Raw genomic sequence first — 21,519 nt, 5'->3', positions numbered from 1 at the left:
TATTCTTTTCTACTATGTGTAGCAGGCTAGCCAAAAAATAGGAAACTCAAGTGTATGAGCCGGAAACGACACTACATCGCGTGGGGATATTCAAGAAGATCTGGGCATCTTTAACGATGCATTTCAGTTGAAAGATGGATTAAATGGTGGGACTGTAGCTGACACAAACGACGATTTGGATGACGAAGACGTGGAGTAGCAGAGCAGTGCGGTGGATGCTGGAGTATATAAAAGCAAGATACCCCTAGTCACTCAGCTAGCTAGTGCAATGGAAACTGTCATGAACGCAATTGCCATGGCTATGAGCTCTCAGCAACCATTCACTGACCACTTTCGAGACCCCGCACATGCTATGGAGCAGCAGACGCAAGTGATTCGTGAGCAACGCGAGAAAGCCCGTCACTTTCAGCAGGTCCAGCTAGCGCTTTTGCAGCGACTGGTAGATAATAATCAGTAAGAGATGCATTAAGAGCTGACACGTTGTAGCTCATAATCGTATAGCATAATTCACAGCTGACTACTCATCTGTATTAGACGCATATGCGATGTCGTTACGCTTAGTTTCAACTGAGGTATTTGTTTCTATTTTTATATACTACTCTTGTTTTTACTAATTTATTGTAAGTATCGAAATCCTGAAAATAATTAAAGGACCAAAACGCCCATGTCGCATGTGCTGCACCAAGACACGCGCTAGTTTTCCACCTTCTCCATGCCCGAGCGTTATGTCCGCTTGCGAGAGTTTATATCGGCGGATGATTAGGACATTGGTGACTTTGTGCCTACCCGAGCTACTCATCGCAAGCTGACAACGTTTCTCGAGAGCCTTCGCTACGGCTAGCCGGTCTCCAAGCGCCTGCAAGCGGATGGGCTGACACTGCTGGATGCACGTGATCGGTTTGATGTCCTAATCGAGATTCGGCCAGGGTTCGAAAGCTACTTGGGTAAGACTTGCTTGTTGTTATTATTTGGTGAGAACTTAACGATTGGTAAAATCTTTTTTGCTTTCTTTCATATATTATTTCTTTGCACCCGATGCAGATATTATCCACTCTGTTGCCTTCGAGAGGGCGATTGTGAAGGTGGTTGCGCGTGAAGCGGCAGTACTGACGGATGAAGAGGCCACCGCACTAGAGCCCTTCAAGTGTGGGCCACGAACTGTGGCAGCATCTTCTTCATCATCGTCGGATCAGGAAGGGTTCGTTGATCGTGCTCTTAAGCGCCGCAAGATGATCACTAAGCCTATCTCCTACATCCTGCTTCATTCGATTCCACCAACGTCCAACATTGTGGAAAGGCTTTTCAGCATTGCGCGTGTTGTGCTGCGCCACGAGCGCCAACGCCTGTCGCCTATAACGCCGGAGATGATCATGTTCTTGAAAATGAACACAGCCTACTACGATGTGGCATGGTAGCGTGTTGCCTATAGATGCTATTAATATTGCAATAATCTATAGCGATGTTTGGTTTTACTCACTTATTTATTTGTCTGTGTAGAAGGATTCTTCCGCGTTATTTATTTCTTCTTCCAGCTTCCAATCCAAATTTATCGTATTTTGGGCATCCCTGGGTGGGACCACCTTGTACTGATGAAGTGGTTAAGGGTATTTACTACCCGAGTGAGCGTTAGTCCATGTGTTCCCGGCCTTAGTGGGAACGGTTTGCTACTTAGAGGAGTAGATGTAAGACTGATGTATTTAAAAGTAAGAATCGCTTGGGTTCCATACAAACTAGAGGTTACCTATAGTGGAGCTAAGTAGTCATGCCCTGACTGGCTGTGAGAGCACCTGGTACCATGTACCAGGTGTCTACAAGAGTGACGGGCACTATTTATGTAACATAGGGCGCACTGGACTCTACCCCGTTACATCCTCCCCCAGTTAACTGAGAATCACCTGATTCTCCAGTCACAACTGATTCTCCAATCAGAAGTGAGAAAATTAAAACACCAGTAGGTGATTTCTCACACTGAGCAGTCACGAGACTGGCGCGGCTCTCAGTCACACCCACAGTGACCTGTGCTCCCAAAGCTCACTGGGATTTGCATTTCTATCCCACAATTGTGTTGGTCGCAAAGCCTACACTCAGAGATGCCTTAGCTCCTGCGCTAGCGCGCGTACAGTGCTTTGGTACAGCATCCGAACGTGTGGCATTCGCCCACAGCTCGCACCAGAGGACACGACAGTCCTCGCGAACGCGTTTGGAGCATAGTGTCTCCCGCGAGGGACGACACCGAGAGGGGCAACACCTGCCTCAGCATTAGAGGAAGCTCTCAGCTTACCTCGGGCCATGCCTTTGGTTCCAGCAAAAGCCCATCCTTGCGGGCAGAGCTTCTGCCACGCTCTCTTTGCGTCTTGGTCATCATACCAACGGCGCGTAGGTGTCCTTCATCGACACCGTGTACCGTGACAGTACCCAACCGTGGTGTAGGTGTCTCCCATCGACACCATGTACTAACCTTTGGTGCAGTACGCCCACCACAAGGTTGCCATGTTTTGGCGGCGACAGTCTCTGCTGTGCTGTCGCCTGAACAGATTAATGGCCAATGCTTGCATCATGCACGACGCATGTGCAAGCACAGTGTATATGTCCATGGGCCCGTACACGAGGTACGCTGTGTACGACAGTACCGCAGCTACCGTAAGTGCTCCGTGCACTTTATGTGTGTCATGCACGACGAGTTCATTGTGTGGAGCTCCCGGCAGGTTGCTCGACAGCAGCCAGTGCCGATGCACGGTACGTGTGTTGACTCACAGCGTATACGCCCAGAGCGCATCGTGTCGTGGTATGGTGCATACCAGTGTCTGTCACAGATACCACGTACCTTGATGGTACTCGACCGTGGTGGGGCATATCTCACCACCATGCCTCTGTGGCGTTGGTGTCTGGCATTGACCCCGAGTACTCACGGGTACCAAATTATGGCGAGGCAAGCAGCCATCACCACGGTGTCATGTTTGGCGCGGCATCAGTAACGACTGCGTGCGTTGCCTCGAATACCACCTGGTCAGTTGTGTGTGCACTCGTGCACCACACTTGGGTTACGTCTCCACGGCCCATTATACCCGGCGCGTTGAGCACATCACATACCGCAACCGCTTTGCCGGCGGGTGAGACGTTCTGTTCACCCTACTCGACAGGTCGTTCATGACCAAGGGACCTGTGCGGTGATTGCACCAGGTCCGCGCTTCGCCTCGTGTGTGGCTGCATGCAACCCCAACACCACTGATTCGCTCAGCGATTCCGAGGCACCTTGCGTCAGTGACTTACGTCGCCACTCTGTCTTGTTTGGCGGGAGCTGCCGCCGCTCTAGCCCGGCTGCTCGCCTCCAGCCTGCGGTCGATGTACATCGACGTCTGGTTCCGTAAAGAACTCGGTCTGACATCAACATCAGCGAGAGGTGGTATTTCCGAGCCTCTCCCCCACTTAAACTTGAGACCATTGGGTCTCTCGTGGCTTGTGATAGCCACTGGCAGCACGACGGCTACCTGCCTCGTGGAAAGTTAGGGGGGAAAGATTATTCCAAGCCTCTCCACCACTTAACCTTTAGACTACGGAGTCTCTCGTGGCTTGCGATAGCCACTGGCAGGCACGACGACTCTCCGCCTCGTGCACTGCGCTGGTATGGACGACTGCGTCGGCCGTGCCGACCGACGACATTCAGCCTAGTCTGCGCGACTTGACGTCGAGCGAGTTGCTCACGTCTGGCGAGGTCAAGACAGCCTTGCGTCTCGAGCCAATGGCTCTGTGTGCGGAGCTATGCTACCCGCCTTGGTTGTGGAGCTATGATACCTAAATTGGTCATGTGGAACTCTGCTACCCACACCGGAAGCGCATACTGCGATCTCCTTATCAGTTATGGTCTGAGTGACCTTGCGTGAAACTCTGGTACCCACGCTCGGAGCACCAAATGTCGGTCTCCTTAAGCAGCGAAGCTGCTCAAGGAGACCGACATTGATGCGGAACTTGGTACCCACGATGTGGACCTATGTTACCCACCTGGTGAATGCCTTTCGGCATCACCACTGTCGAAGCGCATACGGCGCGACGACCTTCGGCGTTGGGATCAGCTGGCGTGGCAGACCCGCACACACACTGGATAGAGTTGGTGTCCACCGACCGAGTCAGATGGGTCCGGGCCCTGGACTCCGAGTCACTTGAAGCGACGTCGGTCTGAACAAGGTTCAGACCCGACTTACGGCGGCTGACGTGACTTGGCACTTCGCTACACACGTCGTGATGTCTCGTTGACGACATCAGGGGCACTCGAGACCTCGTGTGGCACTGTGTTACACACACAGGAAGCATGGACAATGTATTCCTCTTCAGTTAGAGTCTGGCCGGCTGCGTGCGGTACTGTGTTATCCACACAGGAAGCGCAATCAGTGCCTTCCTCTTCCGTTAAGGTCTGGGCGACCGTGTGTGGGTCCGTGTTAACCACACAGGAAGCGCATTCAGCGCCTTCCTCTTCCGTTAAGGTCTGGGCGACCGTGTGTGGTCCGTGTTAGCCGCACAGGAAGCGCATTCAGCGCCTTCCTCTTCAGCTAAGGTCTGGGCGACCGTGTGTGGGTCCTAAGTTACCCACCTAGTTAGCGCTTAAAGACATTACCACTGTCGAAGCCCGTACGGCGCGACGGCCTTCGACGTTGGACGCTGCTAATGTAGCAGGTCCACATGCCGGGCAAAAGACCCATGCCCGTGGCATTGCCGCAGCGGAGCATGGTCTTGCTGTACGCAGAGCTGTCGGTGCGCTGACAGCTCCGTGACGCTTCTGCGTCCTGGCGGTCTGTATCAGACGCCCCAGTCATGACGGAGGTGGGAACATGACTCACCAATGCTCGCCATAGACCTGGACTGGTAGGTCCTTCTCAGCCTTACCACACCAAAGTCCGGGCTGTGTCTTATGTTCGGCACAGCCATATTGTTCATGGCGAGAGCTACGAGCGACACCGCGGTGCGCGAGTTCATCGAGCCCAAACATTCAGGTCCGTTGAGGACCATTGGTACTTCCTTCACCGTACAAAAGACTAGCCCACCAAGGACCAGCCCACGACCGCCACTCTGACATAGAGTACATTCGGGTGACGCTATGCCAAGCGACGTTCCGGCGGCGTATCAATGCCCCAGAACCTATCAAACGTTCAAGGGGTACCGTACCGAGTGTACTACCAGCAGCCCATCACTGCTCTTCACCGGTTTGAGAGAGCCACGTTTCTCTGGGCTAAGTCGTGGTGCGCACAACCTGCACACCCATCACGAAGACTTAGCGCGCTTCAGTAGGGCATACCGTCTCTACTGGTGGCCGGGGAGGCTTCGTCCACCTGGCCATGGCCTGCGCCTCCGGTCCTGGGGTCCACGGGCTGTATTCTTCCCGAGGACTGACGAGGGACATACACGCTCGTAGTGTCCATGGCCGCCGCATCCGAAGCAGCGGACCAAGCTCTCGGCTGAGCTGGAGTCCATGGGTTCGGGCTCGCTGTACGCACCGGTATCAGCGGGCTGCGTGACACCAGGAGCAACAGCGTCATTGCGGCGATGCTCCGCCTCCCGAGAAATTTCATTCTCATCGTGGCGATGTTCCTCTTCCCGAGGAGTACCAGCCTGCTTGTGGCTGTACTTTTCTAGCCTGCTTGTGGCTGTACTTTTCTTGGAGGGCGATTCGAATTGCCTCCTCCATAGTAGTCGCCTGCACCCGGAATAGCTGGGTGCGAGCAGGACCGACCTTCAGGCCGTCCATGTAGACTTTTGTCTTGATGTCTTCAGGCAGAGCATTCCCTGCCAGAGATGCCATTAACATGCGCATCTCTTGTACGTACTCCTGCAACTCACGTTTCCCTTGCTTACACGCATGAAAGCGTGAGTGCTGGCGGAACTCGTTGTTCGACGGTAGGAACGCGGCTCGAAGCTGTTCACACAGCTGAGCCCAGGATGCAAAGCATCCAGGAGATGCCGTCTCCCTGGTGTATGCCCAGTGCTTGGCATGTCCACCAAGGTTGGACAAGGCAAAAGCCACCCGAAGTGGCTCGTCCGAGATGAGACCCGCCTTCATGGCGATCTCCACCTCACGGACCCAGAACTAAAGGCTCTCTCCTCCCTCCCCCTCAAACGCGGGGACCTTCAGCCATACCGGTTTAGGCCTGGGTGCCTGGGGAGCGGCCATCGAGGCCTCAAAACTCCCGCGGACGTGAGCGATGAGACCACGCTCGTAGGTTTCAAACGCGGTCACGCGTTCTTGTTTCTCAACAGGCGTCGTAGCCGCCAAGCTGGACATCTTGTCCAAAGACGCCTCCCATCTTTCGAACAGACTCGTACTGTGAGTCGTTCAAGCGAGGAAACTCGCTTCCGCCCATCGTGGCTCAAACGTTGAGCGCACAGAGGACTCAGGTAGCTCAATCTACCCGCGATGGTGTAGGATTGACTACGAGTGCTACCAAGTGTGACGGGGTCACACAGCACCTTGCACAGAGAAAGTGCTTAAGGGTATTTACTACCTGAGTGAGCGTAAGTCCACGTGTCCCGGCCTTAGTGGGAACGGTTTGCTTCTTAGAGGAGTAGATGTAAGACTGATGTATATATACGTAAGAATCGCTTGGGTTCCATACAAACTAGAGGTTACCTATAGTGGAGCTAAGTAGTCGTGCCCTGACTGGCTCCGAGAGCTCCTGTTACCGTGAACCAGGTGTCCACAAGAGTGACGGGTCACTCTTTATGTAACATAGGGCACACTGTATTGTACCTGGCTACAGACTTTAAAGTCGGTAAACAGATTGTTGTCAGCCTCCATGTAACGGGGTACGTAGCCCTAAGTGTACCCTGGTTACATGAAGTGTGACACTTCACACTTCAGGAGTATGACACGTCATACTCCGAGATATTTGGTACAAGGTACCAAGGTCGTTCAAAGCCAACCATTGGTTAAATGACATTGCATTTCTATAGGTAACTAACAGTTTGTATTAAACCCAAACTTAATCTACCTATAAATATACTCAGTTTACAATCTACCTTATTTGGGTCACTTCGCTCTCTTTAATAAAAGAGGGGACCTGTGAACTGCCGTTCACTGAGAGTTTGTATACTCTCGGAAGATAACTTCCTCTTGCGCAAGGTGCTGTGTGACCCCGTCACACTTGGTAGCACTTGTAGTCAATCCACGCCATCGCGGGTAGACTACCTGAACCTCCGAAGTTCGTTGCCATGGATAGGAACGACTTCTCCCATTTGAACGACTCTCAGTTCGAGTCGGTTCGGAAGATGGCAGGCATCTTCGGGATGGAGGCCCTGCAGAGCCTGGTGGTGTCAACACCGGCTGAGCAGCTCGAGCGCGTCAATGCATTCGACGCGTACGAGCAGGGCCTCATCGCGCATGTGCGGGAGAACCTGCAGGCTCCGGCGGCGGAAGCAAATTCGCCTCACCCGAAGCCAATACGGCTGAAGGTAAAGCCGTATGAAGGGAAGGAAGGCGAGAACCTTCACTTCTGAGTCCGAGAAGTAGAGCTCGCGATGGACGCGGCTCTGATCTCGACCGATCAACTGCGTGTTGCTTTTGCACTCTCCAACCTTAGCGGTCGTGCTAAGAGTTGGGTGTACACTCGGGAAGCAACATCCCCTGGATGTATCAGATCCTGGGCTCAGCTGTGCGAACAGCTCCGAGCCGCGTTCCTCCCGGCGAACTACGAGTACCGCCAGCGTTCGCGCTTCCTCGCGTGCAAACAAGGAAGGCGCGAACTGCACGCGTATGTGCAAGAGATACGGGAGCTCACGGCGTCCCTAGTGGGAAACCCACTCAATGAACACATCAAGATGACTGTGTTCATGGACGGCCTTCGAGTGGGCCCCGCACGCACTCAGCTGTTCCGGGTGCAGGCAAGCACCCTTGAAGAGGCGATTCAAGTGGCTCTTGAAGAAGAGTACAGCCATCGCCAGGCGCGTACGCCGGCCTCAGCGTGGCCCGGGAGCTCCTTGTCGGCTCCCGGTCGAACAAGCCCCAACGGACCAGTTCCCATGGAGCTCGGGTCCGCCGAACAGCGTGACATCCGCTGCTTCGGCTGTGGGAAGATGGGCCACTTCAAGCGCGACTGTCTAGCGGAAAGACTCCGCAGACGGTCCTTCCCCAAGCCCGTCCTCAAGGGTCGCTGGCAGAATCCAGGATCCCGGGGACAGGGGAACGCAGGGAACCAGTAGGGGCGGGGCGCCCTACTGGGGAAGAGCTAAGTCTTCGTGATGGGTGCGCGGGTGGCGCGTACCACGGGGACTTAGCCCCTGAGAGCCTTCGCACTCTCGAATCGGCGAAGAGCAGCGGCGGGTTGCTCGTAGTACACGGATGTGTACGGGGATACGATCATCCCTTTAGAATCTTGATTGACTCTGGGGCGTCGAAGAATTTCGCACGCCGCCAGACGGTTGTTCGTAACAGCAACAAGTTGTCCGAAGCTTTGAGAGAAAGCAAGGGCAACGGGACGGTGTCAGTGCGACTGGCCGACGGGAAGGTCGTCACTGTCCCCAATGTCCAAGTGGATCTGGCTGTCAAGTTTGAAGACTTTGACAGCTTCGAACAGTTCACTGTTCTCGATATGGATCCATATGATATGATCCTGGGCATGCCCTGGCTTGAGAAGCACGAGCCCTGGATCGACTGGCGAGGCAAGGCAATCGGTGCCAGCCGCCCTGCGCAGTCCGACAGAGCATTGGTGAGTCATGTTCCTGTCAGGACCCGGGGCGCCCGCGAGGGCTGCCAGGGTACCAAAGCATCCGGCAGATGCTTGGGAGTCATCGACGTATATGACGACTCCAAGGATGTTTTGATGGTGGCCGCGCCCAGAAGAGGCGTCGGCCAAGTGGGTAACTTAGGTCCACAGGCGGGTAACTTAGTTCCGCAGACAGCTGCAGCTGTCATGAACACTGAGAACAGCGTGTTCAGAGTGGGTAACAGAGTTCCACTCACGGTCGCCCAGACCTTAACTGAAGAGGAAGACGTCGGATACGCTTCCTGTGTGGGTAACACAGTGCCACACGCGGTCGCCCAGACCTTAACTGAAGAGGAAGGCGTTGAACACGCTTCCTGTGTGGGTAACACAGTGCCACACGCGGTCGCCCAGACCTTAACTGAAGAGGAAGGCGTTGAACACGCTTCCTGTGTGGGTACAACAGTATCACACGAGGTCACGAGTGCCTCGGATGTCGTAGCGCCGACATCTCTAGACGTGGGCAGCAAAGCTCTCCGTCACAGACGCCGTCGGCAAAGACACCGCCGCCGCCTCAAGTCGGATCCGAACTTCGTTCCGATCGACGTCGCTTCAAGCGACTCGGAGTCCAGGGCCCGGGCTCCTCCGACAAGGCCGGTGGAGGAGTGTTATCACATCTTCGATGGCAGACAGGTTTACTCGTCAAGGCATCTGGTGTCCACTTGGAACCGTTGCCAGAGGTTGCGGAGATACTGAACCTCGAGGAAATGACGGCTGAGTCTTTCCTGCCCAACCTCAAGGCTGGAGAGATTGCTGAGATGGTACTCATGAGACCTGAGACCACTCAGGAGGAGCTGAACTCCTCCTCTGTCTTGGACGAGAACGTCCTGGAAGACATGAACAAGCAGCGTCAGGCACGCTTGGGTTCTGAGATTCTCAAGAACCCCAAGGATCCGGTGTATCCTTTGGTGACGGAGTATGCGGACGTGGTGAACAAACACCCACCGACCCAACTCCCACCGGATCGAGGCGTACGGCACGAGATTGATCTCGTGCCCGGCACAAAGTATTGTGTCACGAGGCAATGGCCTCTCCCGCGCGAACAGTGCGAGGTCATTGATGCCTTCTTCGCCGCGAAAGCGAAGGCAGGCATGGTGCGGGAATCGAAATCCCCGCACTCGACGCCGACTTTCTGCGTTCGGAAGCCGAACGGAAAGTGGCGTCTGGTTCACGCTTATATCAAGCTGAACAACGCAGCGGTGCCGGCCCAAACACCGATCCCACGAAAGGATGTGTTGTTGAACAACATGGCCGGGAGCGTACTGTACAGTGCGCTGGATTTGGTAGACGGATACTACCAAATCCTGATGCGAGAGAGTGACATCCCGCTCACCGCGGTAAGCACTCCAAGCGGCATGCTTTGGGAGTGGCTCGTCATGCCGCAGGGCTTGTCTAACGCCCCGGCGACGTTCAATCGCCTGGTGACGCAATTGTTCCGCCCTTTGCGTACCTTCGTACAGACGTACTTCGACGACATATTCGTCCATAGCCGTGCCGAGGGAGGCAAGACGGCCATGGAGGTGCATCTAGGACACCTCCGTCGAGTGTTGGACGTGATGCGAGCGAACAAGCTCTACGCCAACATCGACAAGTGCGTTTTCGCGTCACCAGAGATTAAAGTTCTCGGCTGCTTCGTCAGCAACGTGGGCGTTCGGGCTGACCCAGACAAGGTCAAGGCCATAGCAGCATGGTCGACGCCCCGATCCCAGAAGGATCTTCGAAAGTGGTTGGGCTTGGCCAACTACCTTCACAAGTACAGCGCTGGGTACGCCGGCTTCGCTAAGCCCTTGTCGAGCCTCCTTCAGAAGGACGTCGACTGGCGCTGGGAACAAGAGCACCAGGATGCTTTTGACAGCATCAAGGCCAGTCTCCAAGAGGCCCCTGTCCTGGCCCTGCCGGACGAGACGAAGCCGTTTAGCGTCGTCTGCGATGCCTCCGATTACGCCATCGGGTGTGCATTGCTGCAGGACGACACGGCTGGACAGGAACGAGTCATCTCGTTCCAGTCCCGGCAGCTCAAAGCCGCCGAGCGGAACTACCCTGTCCATGACAAGGAGCTCCTGGCAATGAAATATGCCCTTGTGAAGTTCCGTGTTCACCTTCTGGGCTCTAGGCCCTTTGTGATCTACACAGACCACGCGTCCTTGAGGACGGCGACTAACTCGCCTCACCTCTCCCAAAGGATGGCGAGGTGGCTGTCCTTCTTCGCGGAATACAACTTCCGCGTCGAATACAAGCCGGGCAAGCTCAACGTGCTTGCGGACGCCCTCTCTCGGCGTCCCGACTATGAGTTGGCCCGCATCACGCGGGTGACATCGGATCTATATGATCGGATACGCATGGCGTATCGGGACGATGAGGCTGTCGCGCCTATCGTCAAGTTCCTTAGGGCCGGAACGAGCGCGAAGTCCGACTGGCTCTCGTCGCGACAGCGCTCACGGCTCCACCGATATGAGTTGAAGGAGGGCCTCCTCTATTATCGGGTGGAGCCCACTGATCCTCCACGGGTGGTCGTACCCAACGACGAGGATCTGAAGTTCGACATCCTCGCGGAGGCGCATGACGCGCCCTCCAGCGGCCACTTATGCCGCGAGAAGACCTTTCTGTCGGTCTCTCAGTCCTTCTGGTGGACCCACATGTACAAGTGGGTCGCCCGGTACGTCAAGACATGTGAAACATGTCAGCGGGTTAAACCCGCAGGGCACTCTTCGGCTCCATTACAGAGCCTGCCCGTACCGGCTGATTGTTGGACGTCGATGAGTCTTGACTTCATCTTTGGGCTTCCCGCCGACGGACACGGCAACACCGGAATTTTGGTGTTCGTGTGTCGGCTGAGCAAGATGATACATCTTACTCCGGTTTCCGTCACCGTCACAGGCGAACAAACCGCAGGGTTGTTCGTCGATGGCGTGTTCCGCTATCGCCGTCTCCCAGAGACGATTGTCTCGGACCGAGACCCGCGGTTCACTGCTGCGGTCTTGGAAAACGCTGTTCCCTTTACTGGGAACTCGTCTGCAGATGTTCACTGCGGATCATCCGCAGACAGACGGCCAAACAGAGCGCGTCAATCGAGTGCTCGAGGACACTCTGCGCAGTGTGTGCGCGGCAGCGCCACGTACGTGGTCGTCGCAGCTTCCATTTGTTGAGTTTGCGCTTAACAACGCTGTGCACGCGTCCACGGGGTTCACGCCGTTCTACTTGAACGGCTTCCGCCACCCCAGAGTGCCTCTCACTCTTCGAGGAGACACTGACTCCTCCATCCCCGATGTGGGGGAGAGGCTCGAAAAGCCCTTTACTCCCCGGTTCTCGGATGTGAGGCCCGATTTTTCGCCTGTCGCGAAACAGGTGAAATCCTTTGTGGATACCAAGCTGAACATTGTCAGCAGGGTCCGCGATGCCATGGCAGCGGCCCAAGATAAACAAAAGGAGTACTCAGACAAATAAGGAAGAGGAAACTTAAGTATATTTGAGGTTGGTGACTTAGTGTTGCTAGACACGAGGAACCTACCTCTAGACACTGTTAGCTCTGTCGGCAGCAACAAACTGAAGCACCGCTTCAATGGACCTTTTGCAGTCCTGGCCAGACATGGTGCGCCGTACACCATCGACCTTCCAAAGTCAATGACGACGCACCCGACGTTCTATGTCGGACGTCTTAAGCGGTACTTTGACCCGCAGGGGGTTGCTGACTCGCAGATCCCCCTTGACCCAGCTCCTCGAAGCGAGGGCCGGTCCCAGTCGTCGACGAGGGCGTCGGAGCAGGCACCCAAGTCTCGGTCGGGACGGCAAGGCTGCGGTCAAGACCGTACGCCGGAGGGGCTCCATACGAACGGACCCCGGCGCCATACGCCGAGTACGCTGAGTACGCCGGGTACGCACCATACGCGTACGTCTGGGAGTGTGCCGCAGGCGGCTTCGAACGTGGCAACAAAGCCGCGATCCGTCGGATCATGCGAAAGGCCTCGTCCAGATCGGACGAAGAGGCCCGGCGATCCACCCGCAGGTGCAGGCTCGCGACCTCTCGATCCACCAGGTCCAGGCGGCCCGCAAGACGAGCGATCTCGCCCTGATTCCCGGCCTGGGTGGCAGCATTACCGCCAGTCCCAAGGCCAAGTGCAATCTCAAGCACGAGGACACGTTGACGGAGGCGGTCAACCTCAGGGTCCTGTGTCGGACCCGCAGTCGGAGCACTCGGACGAGAGTGGCTCTCGGGAGGCGCCGAGTACTCGTACTCGTACGAGGGCACCTCCGCCCCTGCTTGACCGGAATGGAGAAGCCCACTTCCACGTGGAGCGGATCCTCCAGGAGCAACGGTGTCGCGGCAAGCGACAGCTCCTCGTGAAGTGGAGGGGTTATGCCCACTCCGAGAACTCGTGGGAGCCGATTGAACTGCTCCTGATTGACTGCCCGAAGGCTGTCGCAATCTGGGAACAGAAGCGGCGGCAGCTTCATAAGTAGTCCGGGGCTTCTTGCCCGAACGGGGTACGGTCGATGAATACATACCGTACCCGCGCTCATCGTGAGCGCTAAAAGCCGCGCTTCAGGATGTCCCTTGGCAGCATACGCTTGCTGATCAAGTGGGCAAACCTCACACGAAGATCACGCTGGTCCAGGATGTGGGACAGCTGCTGATCTTCATGGAGTTCCCATAACTTCGTGGGCGAGTACTTGAGAGTCTCCACCCACGCTCAGAACATGTCCTCACAAGAACTCCACGTGGGACAGTTCTCGGGCATAACCCAGGGGTATCCCCAAACAGGATAGAGACCACCCCGGGTCTCGGGCTTCTTACGACAAGTCGTGAAGTCCTTAAGGGGAATGCGGTGTTGCGCGAGAAGCACACACCGAGCAGCCTCCAAGTTGTCGACGAACAACTGTTCTTTCTGAACAAGGGCTCGTTCATAGATGCTCCTAGAAGTACAAGGCCACGAGGAGCGACGAGAAGCTCTAAGAAGAGGTCAACCCCAGAGCTCTCCTCGGGAAGCCAATACCCTCTTGAGTTGATGGCAGCTCCCTGGCTGACGGGTGCCGCCACCGAACCCCCACGCACACGCTGGGCAGCTTGGAATTCCTCCTGCTGCTGGTCGAGGTCATTCGAGACCTCCCGGGGCTCAACGATAGCACCCTCCTCCTCCTCCTCTTCCTCCTTCTCCTCCTCTTCATCCGAGGAGCCGAAGAGACTCTGATAGGAGCGTCGAGTCTCCTTCTCCTCGCGGAGTGGAGACTTAGAGGCGGTACGCTTCTTTGAGGGCTTGGCGCCTTCGGCTTTAGAGGCCTTAGCGCGCGCAAGACCCTCGGCAAGCGAGAGACGTTTGCGAGGATTCTCTTCCTCATCGCCACCGGCTTTGGGAGCGCCCTTAGCCTTAACGGCCGGACTCTCAGAGCGCACAGAGGTCCTGGGACTGTGATCACCGTGATCACTAGCGGGCGACTGCACGCTGCCTTCTTTGTGCTCACTGGGCACTGGGCTGTGCCCTCCCACAGAGCCCGCAGGAGCATCCTGAGTGCTCTCGGACTCGGCATCGTCTTCACTGCCCGAGTTGAGCTCGCGTTATACGAACCGAGGGTTCGGACGGTTGTCTGAAGACGAGGGCGACGGACTGCGGCGCCTGCTTGCGCGCTTGTCCGCAGCCGCGTCACCCGAGGAACCGATCGCCTCGGAGGCCACCTGAGTAGCCTCCTTGAGTGCAGAGCCTTTGCCGTGAGGCTTAGTGCTCTTGGCCTGCGCCTTACCGGCTGCAGCCTTGGAGCGTGTCTTAGCACCGCTCTTAGTAGTGCCACGAGGCATGTTAACGGTCGAAGTGGAGACCTAGACGAAGAGCGCACAGGTTGCTGCTCGAGGCTCTAACTGTGAAGTGAGCCTCCGCCGCGCTCGCGCGGCCAAGTCGATGGTTTTCGACTTTGAGAATGAGAGTTTGTGACGAACACCTCTTCATTCTGATTGGTCGGTAAACCGAACCTAAGTGGGGGAGGATGTAACGGGGTACGTAGCCCTAAGTGTACCCTGGTTACATGAAGTGTGACACTTCACACAGGAGTATGACACGTCATACTCCGAGATATTTGGTACAAGGTACCAAGGTCGTTCAAAGCCAACCATTGGTTAAATGACATTGCATTTCTATAGGTAACTAACAGTTTGTATTAAACCCAAACTTAATCTATCTATAAATATACTCAGTTTACAATCTACCTTATTTGGGTCACTTCGCTCTCTTTAATAAAAGAGGGGACCTGTGAACTGCCGTTCACTGAGAGTTTGTATACTCTCGGAAGATAACTTCCTCTTGCGCAAGGTGCTGTGTGACCCCGTCACACTCCATCTCACGCTAGCCCTGCCGCACCTTGGTGCCCACCTGCGACTTCTTGGTCGGGATAACCATGCTGCACAGGATGGCCCTGGCGACTAAAGACAGAGGAGTTACATTCAGCAGCGGAATGTCCTCCCTGGATAGCACTGTCGCCACTAATACCCAATCAAAATTGCCACAGACTGCTTAATACCTCGACACCTCTCATTGGTCATCGTAACACAACATTTGCGAAAATGAACACTTTAAAGTCAGCGTAATATTTCTAAATTGTAGCACCTCTCATTTGTTATTTTAGCATAAATTTATTTCACAGGGGACACAGCTACGGGAGCCGAATGGTGCGCTGCATCATGCTCTTCTCTTTGCGATCGCTATGACTGACATACCGTGAATACTCCTACAGCAGCAGACGCAGGTCTCGCTGGATGAGTGGCGCTACCAGCAGCGCTTAAAGGACGCAGCTCGCCACAGCTACAATTTGCAGCGGGACTTCCCCGTGGATCTGCTCAAGCCTCCGCTGGCCGCCCAAGCATACTACACGGGGCTATCAGTGCGTCAGGAGGTCTCCGATCCCGAGCAGCTCAGCTTTGACAAATACCGACGACGTCTAGAGGAATATAACCGCGAGGAATACGGTCCGTCGCCCAAGAAGAAGCAAAAGGTGACGTTCGAGAAGGTGGACCACGCACAGGAGCAGAGAACACGCAATCAGGCCATTTTCAGGAGGCTACAGAGCGAACTCAGAGGGCGCAGCGATCGTCGTCGTACTGGCGGTGCATGTAGTCTCGGTATGATGGCAAAACGCTCCGATATCCAGGAGCACGAGCATGTAGAGATCGCCAAGGAAGAGAATGGTGCGGAGACGGCAAGTGACAGCGAGTCAAAGGTGCGAAACTTGTGGAAATTGTGGTTTGTCATAAGCTTGAGCTGATAAATTGCTGTGGCAGGAGGACACTGAGTCTTCGGAGTCTTCCAAAGACGATGAGAAGAATGCGAAGCCAGTGCCGATTGCCACCAACGGCACGAAGAATGAAATTAGCATCACAGCTCAGGCTCGCGAAGAGGAAATTGCTGAGCTGGAAGGTGCCAGTTTTGAAAAAATACGTGTGTTTTGTAGATTTCACTGATGACAAAATCTGTGTGTTTTGAATGTGTTGTTTGTTGCCAGCGACACTACGCGCTCAGCATTTGTCACGCACGTCCGAAGCTGATCGACTGTTCTACAACCGCCTTGCGGAGCGGGAGGCAAATGTATGGAGAATATTATTGCGATGAATTGTTGCTGAGTTGTTGCTGACTATTGTGCGTGTTTAGACAATTTTGGAGGAAGTGCTGCTTGAAGATATATATGATATTGCCGAAGACGTGTTCGATGAGGAAGAAGAGAAGCTGCGCAACAAGGAGCTACCACCGGAACTTCTCGAGATTGTCGAGGATGCGCTGCACGAAGGCCCCATGGAGGAGGTGCTTATCCAGAAATACAACGTGGACATCACACGTCGTCATTTGCAGTGTATGCTACCGAGGACGTGGCTGAACGACGAGGTTCGTGTTGATCGGATGCATGCAACTCGGTGGCAACTAGTTGTGTCTAACCTGTGCATGTATTATCACAGGTGATTAACTTTTATTTCCAGATGATGAGCGACCGCGATGAAGCTCTTTTTAAGGCTGGTGTTCTACCCAAGCGCAGCCACTTCTTCAACTCTTTCTTCTATACAAAAGTGTCGGAGAATGGCTACAACTTCATAAATGTCCGTCGATGGACACGAAAGGTAGATTTGTCAAGAATTATTGTTGTCCTCCACTCATCCTGACATATTGTGTTTGTTTAGATTGATTTGTTTGCCATGGACAAGATTTTTATGCCTGTGAATATTGGCAACGTACGTGTGTTTCTTAGTTGCAATTACCAACACTCCTGCATCTGACAAACATTTCCTGTTGCCTTTGTGTGCAACAGATGCACTGGTGTATGGCTGTCATCTTCATGACAGAGAAGCGCATCCAGTACTACGACTCCATGCATGGGAGTGGCGCTGCATGTCTAAAAGTGCTGTTGAGGTAAGCTCTAATTGTCAATATTCCAGTGGCTGACATTGCAGTGTCCTCACTACGGTATCTCTCGCCAGGTATTTACACGACGAGTCCGAGCACAAGAAGAAGCAAAAATTTAACGACGAAGGCTGGGAGCTGGTAACCACCACGCCCGACACGCCTCAGCAGAACAACGGATCGGATTGCGGTGTCTTCTCTTGCATGTTTGCCGATTACCTGTCGCAAAACAAGGTGCGTTTGGCTGGTGATGACGTATTCACGTCGAGATTAATTTGGTGCCTGTTGCCTGTTGTCTGTTGCCTGTTGCAGCCGCTGTCGTTTGTGCAAAAGGACATTCCGTTCCACCGGCATCGCATGATTCTTCATGTTAGCCGAGGCTACATTCCACTCGAAGAGGATGGGTTATAGACGACGTCGTTTGATGATGTGCCAGCGACGTCAGAGCAGCACAAGGCAGTCAAGGTCTCAGAGTAACCGACACAACAAGACTTTCGTGTTTTTAATCACGAGTGGCAGTCGCTCTGTTGCATTTATTAACGCTGTTGTCGCTCGCGTGTCCTTCATATATACGTGCAGCAGAATGTCTGCGCGTTGCTGATTGTGCTATGCAGTTGCCGCTTACTTGATCGTGAAGCCTTCGCTGCGCAGGCAGGCCTTGTGGGCCTCAATGATGTCCTTGCACTTGTCCTGGCCGTTATTAACGATGCACAGGTCGCGTGCCTGCTTGGTAGTCGGACATGAACAGCAAATCTTCTTGCCGGACTTGCCGAGCACAGGGCCCTCGGTCACTTTCGCGGTGCACTCCTTCTCGGCCATTGTCTTGCTTGATCTAGTCGGCGTTTTCACTTCTGGTGGCGCACGTCTGTGTGGCCTCAGAAATTGCATTGTACCGTGGACCACAAAAGTGACATTACTGAGGAGATTTACGTAATCAGATAAACCTCTATACTTGCGTCAAAATGATACCGGCAACACTTTAGAAATACTTTATAAGCAGTTTCTGTATCAGCTGCCTCTACAAATAAATACCTATGTAGCCGGTATTTTCCGGGCGTGTTGGAAGAGAACGTATGGCCGCTTCCTGTCACTGACAGGCGAAGTGAGTGCAATTGTTGAAATGATCTCCAGTTGTTATTAATCATCAAGTTATCACACCAGCACAGGAGACAAACGAAATCTTTAGAAAAATATTCTTTCCTTCATCGGCAAAATACAATACAAAATTTACACAAGCAACCGCCACCGCCGAAAGACTCGGCAACAATGTCGTACTCCAGCTTAAATATCCTCCATTCTCTCGACAGTTTTATCTTATGTTAGACGTCCTGGATGCAGCGTGTGCACTGGCCCTCGACTCGTCGGGTTCCACAGCGAGTGCAGAACGTTCCTGGGACAGACACGCGATGCAACATCTCCCCGTGGGTATCGCGGATATGGGCAATGAGGTCGCCACGCGCACGGAATAAAACGTTACAGAACGTGCAATTCTCCCATATCTCGTCCTCTGAGACAGACAGACGCCCGTCGATAGATGCGCGGTCGGCAGGAGATCCAGAACCCGACGATGGCGGCGATGCCACTCGTGCCAAGGGAACGTCACTCACTCTATCCGCATCATCTATACCGATAAACAGCATGTCCGTGGCCGTCACGAACGGTGTGGGCCGTTGGAATCTGGCCACCATAGACCCTCGATCATCTCGCTGGGAGCGCAACAAAGCTCTGAAGCGGATGGGAAATAATAGAGGGGCCTGGTTTTTCCTCTTCTCTAATGTTAAGAACCCAATAGCCTTGTTGACCTCGCGACCGCCTCCAAGCGGGAAGGCCTGTGTGAATCCGACGGCGCGGTCCGGCCAGAAGCAACTGGTTAATGTGAACTTGGAGCTTGGAGTGAGTGGCTTGCGGTCGGAAATCTGGATCACAAACACCGTCTGTTCGTCGCGTGAGCGAGACCATTTGAGGTATTTGGAGACGTGTGTGGCTCGCAGATATTTGCCAGAGCTGATAGACACGAGCTGCACGCGCATATCGTCCAGGATGTGGCGCTCCCGCACCTCGTCCACGGGCATAATATGCACGAATTCGTTGTCGGAGGATTGGCCCGCGCACTGAGCATTGTAGAAACACGGGGCTACACTCTCCTTATCCTTGCACGTCACGTAGGCGTCGTAACCTTGCCAGAAGAACTGCAGCGCGACTTGATCGCGAGACGTCGTCCACGGTCCGTTTGTCTCTACCGTCGGGCGGCTGCTGACAGGCGTTTCCTCGGATTGCCGCTGCGGCTGCGGCTCCTCGTCCAGACTGTCGAGCGGGTAGAACTCAGTCAACTCGTCGTCCTCATCCATCGAGAGCGAAACGACACTGGCCTCTTCCTGCATGGCTTGCTTGCAAAATGATAACTGTGCAGCTCTTCCGATAATGAACTCTACTGTTGATGGCCGCCGATTTGCGTTCCAGTGGAACTTCCACCGCGCACGGATTGGTCTATATGATTTAGAGAGCAATTATTATTGGCTAATAATGTGATGTAGAAAGGTCCAGGAACAGCTCCCTATTCCACCCGAAGTGTTACGGGACAGGCTACTTGGTGACTGTTTTGACCTTATTTTCTTTTTCTCCAGCAACATCAGTGGTGATGTTACACTGCCACTTCGTTCCGACGGGGCCAGCGTGCAATTTACGAGCTCAAATAGAGCTACTAGACCCTCTGAATCTTCGCACAGTCACACGCAGTGAAATCACCGACATGGTGAGTTGTGGTCGTGCACTGATGTTAATGCAACTCCGCGTAATCAAATCCGTGGACTCCATTTGACCATGTTTGACTCAAGATGGAGGCGGTATCCTCAGGATAAGTATCTGACTGTCAATCGTCGCAGTTCTGTTGCAACGCCTTATTCACCGTTGGACCTGATTGAGACGAATAGAGGCGTTCGCTGCCACTGGCAGTATGCCACAAAAACAGCTTGTCTCCAATGCCGCAATTTGAGGCCTGCAAATGCTACATGTAACTATTTTGTTTGCCAGAATTGGCACCTGCAGATCGCCTCGACCACAGAACAGTTGGGCGACTTGCTAGTGTCCCATGGTGAGACTCCCATCGCAGCAGCCAACAACCATTCATGTCCGGCCACCAAGATGCCTGTCCTAAATCTGACCAAATACTGTACTTCATTCATTTACATTTTAAATGTTTTTTAGTCCAATCATCACGTTCCATTTCTGTTGCCACCCCAATAATGAGCCTGTCCAGGGCGCTGTACCGGGAGCTGGTGGCCGCCGCGAAGCTCTTGAACAGCCACGCGTCTCTGCGAGCGCTAATATCGACAGATCTACGCGAGTCTGTATTCGCTCCAGGCTCAAAGACGCGTCTACCACACGTAGAGGCCTTTAACCGCTCGCTATTGCGCTTTCTCGGTGGTCGGCACTTGTACCTCCCAGACTCTCGTCGCCCCACATTACTACAACTCGTGCGAGAAGAGTTTCGCAAGCCTACGGATGGCGTAGATGGCATCGACACTGCATTCGTGGCTCTACGGGCGCTCAACGACACGTTGGCAGAGGCTAAAGCCCTCAAATTACCTCCCAAAAACTCTCTCGAGACACGGACACTCGACGACGTGCAATTGGCAGAGTACGACGACTTTAGTATGCTTCAAACACGAAGGAAACCCACTCAACATGCTGACACTCTCCGTATTACTACAGGAATGCGGCGTCAGGCGTGTTTCTCCTCGCTCATCCGCTTCTACAGGGGATTTTCAGTCGCTCGGTGGTCATTCTCACAGAGCATAAACCAGAAGGATCCAAGGGGTTTATCGTCAATAAAGTGTCAGAAAAGCCTCTCGGACGTGCGTTCCAAGTGCCTTCAAGAGTGACAAGAGCCTTCGCAACAAGCACAGTACGAAAGGGAGGGCCAGTGTTCACGAGGAACGCAGAGGTAAATATTACTATTATCATGTTAGAAAAAAAATAGTATAATATCTGACCATAAGTGATGAGCAGGTTCTACATGGTAGAGCGGACTTTGGAGGTCAGCGTGTAGCCACATCGAATTTCCCGACTGCAAATGACCCGAGTCTCTTTGTGGGCGTGGATCTGGATACTGCTGCGAGGGCCATCTACGACGAGACTGCTAAGCAGACAGACGTCGTGTTTATGAGCGGTGTGTCTGCTTGGTCGCCTGGCCAATTGGATTCGGAGCTCAAACAAGGCTCGTGGGTAGCTGTCAAGGCCCCCGTGTCTCTCGCACTTAACGCGTCTGCTGACTTATGGCAGGATCTGATGCGAACTCTTGGAGGCGAATACGCAGAAATGAGTTGCATGCCACTTTTGAAAGACGAAGAGGAAGTGAACTGATTTTTGGAACTTCACCAAATCTAGAACGAATCAGTTTCTATTTT

General features: G+C 54.0%; 4 protein-coding genes across 4 annotated transcripts; 2 read left to right on the top strand and 2 right to left on the bottom strand.

Moving 5' to 3' along the window:
• Positions 1-15,393: 15,393 nt before the first annotated feature.
• PITG_13913 (SUMO protease, putative) lies at positions 15,394-17,474 on the top strand (the record flags this gene model as incomplete). The annotated part of the gene is made up of 10 exons (XM_002899534.1): positions 15,394-15,396; positions 15,462-15,944; positions 16,006-16,141; positions 16,227-16,309; positions 16,373-16,603; positions 16,675-16,833; positions 16,894-16,944; positions 17,022-17,122; positions 17,191-17,391; positions 17,426-17,474. The coding sequence occupies 10 exons, from the start codon at positions 15,394-15,396 to the stop codon at positions 17,472-17,474; spliced, it is 1,497 nt and encodes a 498-aa protein (XP_002899580.1).
• A 113-nt stretch (positions 17,475-17,587) lies between these two features.
• Positions 17,588-17,955, bottom strand: PITG_13912 (uncharacterized protein; the record flags this gene model as incomplete). The annotated part of the gene is made up of 1 exon (XM_002899533.1): positions 17,588-17,955. One exon carries the CDS (start codon positions 17,930-17,932, stop codon positions 17,735-17,737), a length of 198 nt encoding a protein of 65 aa, XP_002899579.1.
• Positions 17,956-18,716: 761 nt separating this feature from the next.
• On the bottom strand, positions 18,717-19,461 carry PITG_13911 (uncharacterized protein; the record flags this gene model as incomplete). The annotated part of the gene is made up of 2 exons (XM_002899532.1): positions 18,717-18,734; positions 18,799-19,461. 2 exons carry the CDS (start codon positions 19,459-19,461, stop codon positions 18,717-18,719), a joined length of 681 nt encoding a protein of 226 aa, XP_002899578.1.
• Positions 19,462-20,355: 894 nt separating this feature from the next.
• On the top strand, positions 20,356-21,475 carry PITG_13910 (uncharacterized protein; the record flags this gene model as incomplete). Its single annotated transcript, XM_002899531.1, has 4 exons — positions 20,356-20,750; positions 20,825-20,947; positions 21,014-21,056; positions 21,122-21,475. The coding sequence occupies 4 exons, from the start codon at positions 20,356-20,358 to the stop codon at positions 21,473-21,475; spliced, it is 915 nt and encodes a 304-aa protein (XP_002899577.1).
• Between the last annotated feature and the right edge of the window lie 44 nt (positions 21,476-21,519).

The sequence above is a fragment of the Phytophthora infestans genome, genomic scaffold (assembly GCF_000142945.1).
Source record: "Phytophthora infestans T30-4 supercont1.30 genomic scaffold, whole genome shotgun sequence".
NCBI classification, from domain to species: Eukaryota; Oomycota; class Peronosporomycetes; order Peronosporales; family Peronosporaceae; genus Phytophthora; species Phytophthora infestans.
Note: the sequence above shows the minus strand (reverse complement) of the source record. Positions and strands in the feature narration are given on the sequence as shown.